The sequence below is a fragment of the Aedes albopictus genome, chromosome 2 (assembly GCF_035046485.1).
Source record: "Aedes albopictus strain Foshan chromosome 2, AalbF5, whole genome shotgun sequence".
Lineage (NCBI taxonomy): Eukaryota > Metazoa > Arthropoda > Insecta > Diptera > Culicidae > Aedes > Aedes albopictus.
In genome coordinates, this window is record NC_085137.1 from 43,584,596 (window position 1) to 43,592,504 (window position 7,909).

The 7,909-nt window shown below is 37.9% G+C and overlaps 1 protein-coding gene across 1 annotated transcript; it reads left to right on the forward strand.

Annotated features, from left to right (window-relative positions):
- Positions 1 to 202: 202 nt before the first annotated feature.
- On the forward strand, positions 203 to 1,847 carry LOC134288557 (uncharacterized). The gene is made up of 2 exons (XM_062853742.1): positions 203 to 1,674; positions 1,730 to 1,847. Exon 1 carries the CDS (start codon positions 203 to 205, stop codon positions 1,424 to 1,426), a length of 1,224 nt encoding a protein of 407 aa, XP_062709726.1. The 3' UTR covers positions 1,427 to 1,674; positions 1,730 to 1,847.
- Positions 1,848 to 7,909: the final 6,062 nt, after the last annotated feature.

Below are 7,909 nucleotides of genomic sequence, written 5' to 3' on the forward strand. Positions count from 1 at the left end.
ATGACATGTTTCTAGTATGTGTAAGTTTTGCTTCTTAAGACTAGCATCCACGATTCGTGTACGATCGAAAGCGAAGACATGGACCTTGGACATCGTATCGTTGTTCACCTGCATCCCCAAAGACTTGGTAATACGTGACGTCATCAACAACTGGGAAAACATCAAGCAACACACCGATATAAACCTGGACCTGTTCTTGGAGATGACCGAATTCTGTATCGATTGCAGCTACTTCCGGTTCAAGGGACAGTTTTACCAACAAGTCTTCGGCACAGCGATGGGCAACCCATTATCACCCACCATCGCGGATCTAGTGATGGAGACATTGCTAGACAACGTCGTGACGAGAGTGAGCTTCCCGTTCCCAGTGTTGAAGAAGTATGTGGACGACCTGATGCTGGCAGTTCCCAAGGACAAGATCGAAGAGGTGAGAACAATTTTCAACAGCTACCATGAGAAAATTCAGTTCACGGTGGAAGTCGAACAAGAAGGGAAAATTCCGTTTCTAGACTTGCTCTTGGTTCGACAGTCAGACCAAACGATCAAAACAGAGTGGCATATTAAGCCGATCGCCTCAGGGCGTTTCCTGAATTACCACTCCGCCCACAGCACAAAACAGAAGGTGAACGTGGCGAACAATTTCATTCACCGCGTCAAGACCTTCTCTACCAACGTCGAACCAAGTGCAACACGTGACATCATTTTCACCCAACTAAAACGGAACGATTACCCCACTGCAATGATAAACCGCCTCATCGATCGATCGAGGGAACGACAGGTTAACACCACCAATGATGACGTCACGAGCAGCGAGGAGATGATTTACCGATCGATGGTACATGTAGGACAGTTATCAGGAAACATCCAAAAAGTCCTGAGGAAGGACTATCCGAATGTCACCATCAGCTCGAAGAATGCGAAAACTGTAGGAAATCTTCTGCCTCCGGTAAAAGACGTTGTGGACAAGAACAGTAGATCAAACGTGATTTACAACATCCCATGTGCTAACTGCTCCGCGTGCTACGTAGGCATGACATCAAACAAACTACAAACGAGGATCTCCAGTCACCGCTCCTGTTCCAACCGGCTGGAAAACATGTGGGACCAAGGGAAGACGACGGAGGACGTGGAGGTAGCGCAGCTACGAGAACGAACAGCGCTGCTAGATCACTCGGCTGCCAACCGCCATGTCTTCGCTTTCGATCGTACACGAATCGTGGATGCTAGTCTTAAGAAGCAAAACTTACACATACTAGAAACATGTCATATTATAAACACACCGAACACAGTGAACAAGCGCACCGATACAGACAATCTGAGCAATACGTACGCCGGCGTACTACACACTTTAAAAAACAATACACGAAGCCAGGCCGTCCAACAGGCAAACGAATCGGTACAACAAGAGTTAACACAAACAGAGTAAAAGTGGCGCCAAAACGGGCAACTGCATCGCTGTTCTGCGACCCGGATAGTTTTTTCGGATATTTTTCGGATATTTTATCCCATCCATCCGCCGGCGGCGGCAGAGTAAGTAAAACCAGACGGAAAGTTTACTTGCGCAGCATGCTTGCCTGGTACTCATGTGAATTCTTGTTGTAGCGATACGTTACGTCTGGGACAAATGTGGCCTATGCTGTGGGCTCATACTGACGACAAAACGGAGCATAGTTAGTGAGTAGCATAAACACAAACATAAACACAACATAAATCGAACCATTGTCCACAGATTCCCAGAAGAAGGCGCAATATAGCGACCGAAACGTCGGATGAAAGCTTGAAAATCCGTTTTTGAGTTATTCCTCCAAAGACTGAACGCCATTCCCCTTCCAACATAATCACCAACAGTCGAAATTCGAAGAGAGCTGTCAAAGAAAATCCTTCCGAATGGAGACAGCAAATGGAAAATAAATAAAAGAAAAGGTCCTGCCTACAATGGGATTTGGGTTTACATTGGGAGGCGGGCGGGTAGCGCCGTCTAATAACAATCGATTGAGGATGGACCGAACTGGAACCATTTGGACGCTGCTAAACGAGAGAACGCGGCTGTTGATCGTAAAGTTTTAGCTTTCGAATGAACATATTGGGTTGCCACAGGTGAACTTGGAAAAGAAATCATACATTGTTAGGTTATAATCTTATTGTTATTATTAAAACTTAATTAGGTATGTCCTACTTTATTGTACTTAAAAAGATCATGATAATGCAATTATTAATGATCATCACAAAAGAAAGAAAGTATGAATATAACACTGACCGACAGTAACATACTAACAAAATTATCAACTTCGTAGTCGTGAGTGTTATCTTAATTCTACAAAATATCTGAAAAAGTCTATTGGTTCAGAACAGAAATTCAGAAACTTGAATGATACTAGCCCAAAATGAAAGGATGCTGCATTAAACATCCTCATTATCTTCCCCATAATCAGCGAGCAACTACGACATAGAATACATACGTTGTGAAAATTATGACGACGTGTTTACATTATTTTCCTGTTAGCACGTCTGGCTCGTGCCTCCGGGACACAGCCTCCGTACAGAGGTGAAAAATAAGTTGCGTCGACGCTACCGCCGCAACACGAGAAAAAAGACACCTACATCCAGTAGATTAGGTAAACCAGCCTAGCAGCATCCTGGAGGTACTGTTTGCATACAAGTTTTATTCATCCAAAGGTGCAAGTAGGTATTGCTTTCCGACCAGAAGCATACAACAAGATTACAACAAAATTATAACAAACTTTGTTGGACATTACTGAATTTGATATAATTTTGTCGTAAGGATTTTTCTATGCAAATATCCAAAACCAAACTATATTTTTTTTTTTATTTTTTTTTATTCAAACAAATGTTCCTAAAACAATATTTGTTACATTATGCATATTAATATAATCGCTTCTAACATGATTTCGTTACACTTTCATTGTCGAATTTATTGTATTCTTTGTTTCAATTTCGAAATTTGAAAAAGTTAAAAAAAAATACATTATTTCGTTCACTTGATCCCAAAGATTCACAAACAATAGTTATGCCAAAATTGTTCAACAATAGATAACAGAACTTGTTTGTAATTTAACAACCCGACTAGAAAATTGTATCAAGTTTGTATCATATTGTGTTATGATGTTATAATATTTTTCTTTAACTTAGTATGTTATAAACTAGGTGCAGGATGATGTTAAAATAACTGAAATTGAAAACACCAAGGATGTTGAACATGATTATATCACAATAAGATATAAATATCATGATATGTTAGGATTATGTTATGGATACACAGTTATGGATCACACACGATTATGGATCAATTCGATGTTTACGGTCAAATGTCGCCTCTCTGCACAGCATGACATAACATAGCATAGTCTTCATAGCATAAACACTATACTATGCCACTCCATGCCATGCTAAGCTGCAACATACGATCGTAAACATCGAATTGATCCGTAACCGTGTGTGATCCATAACCGTGTATCCACGGTATTTTTGTTACAATTTTCTAGTCGGGAAGTATGATATAATTCTGTTTTGATCATAACTCAATCTGTTAGATTTTTTTTATCTAGTTCGTTTATTTGGGGCTCAATCGCGTGTAACGCTTTACGGAGCCGAGGATCTTTCTTTGTACTTAATAGTATACATTATACAGAGTAATAACTTTTTAATGATATCTGTTAGTAATGGGTGGAAGCCAGGGTACTCGTGGCAGCTCGAGGTTAGAAGGTCACATTTTGAGGGATGGACAGGGTAAGGATTGGGCCAAAGGTTTCACAGCTGCTCATCCGGGGGTGAATCGCATCTTGCTAGCGTATTCGGTGCCTTGTGGTGTTGGTACCAACTTGTTGTGGGACTTGGTCTTCCGGATGGCCAGGAGCAGCTTGGTAACACAAAGAGGACAAAACAGAGGAGGAATTCCACAGAGTCATGTCAGTCGATCCTGAGCGACCATTTCAAAAATATCTGAAACTTTACCCAGTTTTTCAACTTCATCTAAATCACCATTTTTTTATATTAAACCTTCATATTCACTCACGACTAACTTTTCAAAAGGGTGTATGCGAAAATAGTTCAAAAATATTCTAAAAGCTGTACAGCAAAAACGGATTGTTCGATTGTTATGAATTTTTCAGCAAAGTTAGATAACTAAATGATGATTCCTTAGAAAATATACACTGTAAAAAATTTCTTATTTTACTTCAAAAAAATATGATCTTTGTCACTAAAACTCAAATATCTCAAAATCCTATCTTTTTACCAACGTCAATTTTTTAGGGAAAATAGCCCATTATATCAGCTATCTACCATAAAATTTTGATGATGGTAAACTGATAAACAAAAAAGTTATGACATTTCAAATATTTCACAATTTTTACATTTACTAACAAAAAAAAATTTTTTTTTCTGTGTAAATTATTTCGTGAATTATATTTTGATGCTGATTTTATTGTAAAGGCTACCGCCTGAATTAAACAAGTTGTTTTCATGATATTTTTGTTTGTTTATTCATAATTACTATAGTATCTATTTGAAAGTTAGACGCGATCCAGTGTTGTGATAAAAAATATTGAGAGTGTCATACTTTTTATTGTACGTGACTGATGAAAAAATCCCTTGATAAGCCTAGTTTGGTGTTTGAAAGGAATCGCTCAAGAAATTTCTTGACCGATTCCTGGCAGAAACTTTCCACTGTGACTGCCATTTGAACTGTCATTTCTTCGCAACTGCGTACTGTGATCGAAGAAAAACGGTTTCTTGGGCGATTCAGGCAAGGAATTTCCCATGCATCAAGATAGGCCGAAAAATTCCTTCCGAACTGCAAACAGCGCTATAGTTGTGAAAAGCTGTTGATTATAAGAAAAATGGAATTAAACTTATTTTTAAGACAAAAGCTGTATAATAAAAGTTTTATATACGCGTATACGTCTAGTTTATCTGCAAAAAAAAAAATACCTCTTAGAGAACAGACTTTATGATCGGAAGAATGCTAGTAACTTCAACAACAACAAATGCATGAGAGGTACATACCACAGACAAACAGACGAAACGCTTAGAACAATGTTCGTGAAAATCCATCGCCCAGTTCACACTACCTCCACCTGGTGGAAATGTTTCACGAAACATTGCGTTGTGCAATATCGTCATCAGAAGACGCTAGTGTGAAACGTCAAACGCAAAGAAAAGCGATGGGCGCTCTTCTGGTTATGAAAGCCACAAGCAAGATTCAAAATGATCGTTAAAGGCGTGGTCAATGAAAATTTCGTCAGTGTTACGTTTGTTTGTCTGTATACATACCATGACAATGCTCACGAAAAAGCAAAAAAATACTACCGCTATGGATATTAAAAATTTTATAGTAATTTTTTTCTTCAGCCAAGCAAACAACAAACAAACTAGTCAGTTAAAACTAATAAGTGATTTTGTTTATTATAATCTAACGAACAACATGAACAGTCGCTTTCTCGAAGGTCTTCAACTCAACGCTCTCTTGTAGACCGTTTGATGAAAAAAAAATGTTCAAAAGAGTTACGAAATCTCACCGAAAGCACCATAGATAAACTGAAAGAGACTGGTTATGCCCAAATTGAATACAAATTTACGCATTTGCACGTCCTGCCGTCTGGACTTTGACAAACGAGCCATCTGTATATCATCGGTAAAGCAGGGCGCAGGAAGTTCGTAAACGACAACAACTGAAAAATTTCCAGAAGTGCTAAGTGCAGAGAGTCATGCCACCGTATCATCAGTGATATCTGATTAAACAATTTAATCACGCCTCTTTTCATAAATGCTTTGAAATATTCTTCAACATCTATACCCATTTCAATGATTTTAACGTTGCAAAACACGCTTTCAACATTCATCTTGAAGAAGAGGGAAAACACGTGTCCTCAAATGTAACAGCAAATTATAATGAATAAACGACTAATGCGCGGAGGGCGTGATAAAATCGGAACATTACTGTACATATAGTATACATAATACATAATAAAAACAGCTTGTTATACTCACGCAATGCCATTAACAATAAAATCAGTATCAAACTGCGATTTCCGGTCGAAATAATTTACACTAAAAAAAAAACATTACTAAATGTAAAAATTGTGAAATGTTTGAATTGTCATAACTTTTTTGTGTATTAGTTTATCATCACCAAATTTTTATGGTAGATTGCTAATACAATGGACCGTTTTCCCTAAAAAAAATTACGTTGGTAAAAAGATAAGCTTTTGAGATATTTGAGTTTTTGTGATAAAAATTATATTTTTTAATGTTAAAAAAGATTTTTTTTTCACGGTGTATATTTTCTTAGGAATCACTATTTAGTTATCTAACTTTGCTGAACAATAAAATCAGCATCAAACTGCGATTTTTGACCGAAATAATTTACACAGAAAAAAATATTTACCAAATGTAAAAATTGTGAAATGTTTGAAATGTTATAACTTTTTTGTTTATTAGTTTACCATCACCAAATTTTTATGGCAGATTGCTAATACAATGGACCGTCTTCTCTTAAAAAATTACGTTGGTAAAAAGATAGGGTTTTGAGATATTTGAGTTTTTGTAACAAAAATGTTATTTTTTAATGTTAAAAAAGATTTTTTTTCACAGTGTATATTTTCTTAGGAATCACCATTTAGTTATCTAACTTTGCTGAAAAATTCATAGCAATCGAACAAACCATTTTGGCTGTGCAGATTTTTGAATATTTTTGAACCATTTTCACATACACCCTTTTGAAAAGTTAGTCGTGATTGAAAATAAAAATTTGATATCGAAAAATGGCAATTTAGATGGAACTGAAAAACTGTGCAAAGTTTCAGTTCAATAGAAAATCATGATTTTAAAAATTTCCTTAATTTTGATGCTGTTGCTTGGAATCGCTCAGAGAAAAAAAAACCGGAGAAGAAAACACAAGCAAATTAAACTTTTATACCAGCAGAGCGAAGAAAGTCGAAAATACATCCCATGTATGTGACATCGCGGGTCCCCAACACATCTCTCACAAGAACAAAGGGTTGTCTACATCGGGCCTCAAAGGTATCCAATAGTAGCGCTCTGGAGGCGTCATTATCTGGGCATTGCCAAACTACGTGGTCGATGTCATCATAACCGGAACCGCACTTAGTACAAACATTGCTCAACGCGAGGTTAAATGCGCGAGTAAATGCGCGTCTAGCGAGTAATGGTTGGACATAAGTCTTGACATCACGCGAATGAAATTGCGACTTACTTCCAGGCCATACCACCACACTCGCAAAGAAACATTAGGATTAATGGAATGTAACCACCGTCCCAGCTGGCCATCTCGCCAATCATTTTGTCAACTTTGAAGAGAACTCTGGCGAACAAAATGGAAAAATTCATCATGTGAAATTCTTCTATCATAGATCTCACCTTCCTGTGCGCCCACCTTTGCGAGAGAGTCCGCCTTCTCATTGCCATAAATTAAGCAATGTGAGGGGACCCATACAAAGGTAATCTTGTATGATCTTTCGACCAGTGCACCCATCTGCTCCCTTATTTTTGTAAGAAAGTAAGATGAATGTTTTACAGGTTTCATCGACCGGAGTGCCTCATTCGAACTAAGGCTATCCGAGAAGATGAAGAAATGGTCTACGGGCATCTTGGAAATCATCCCCAAAGCGAAGTTGATTGCTGCCAGTTCAGCAACATAAACCGAACAAGGTTCCTGAAGTTTGCGGAAGGCGGTGAAATTTTCATTGAAGACACCGAAACCAGTGGATACATTTATGCGAGACCCATCAGTGAAGAATCTCTTACAGGAATTGACATTTTGGTACTTTTCGTTAAAAATGCGAGGAATAGATAGACATCGAAGTTGATCTGGTATTCCATGAATAGCTTGTTTCATGGACAGATCGTATTTAACAGAGGTACTGTCATT

Coding starts and splice junctions, on each gene's coding strand:
- LOC134288557 (XM_062853742.1), top strand. CDS start 203: ATGACCGAATTCTGTATCGATTGCAGCTACTTCCGGTTCAAGGGACAG.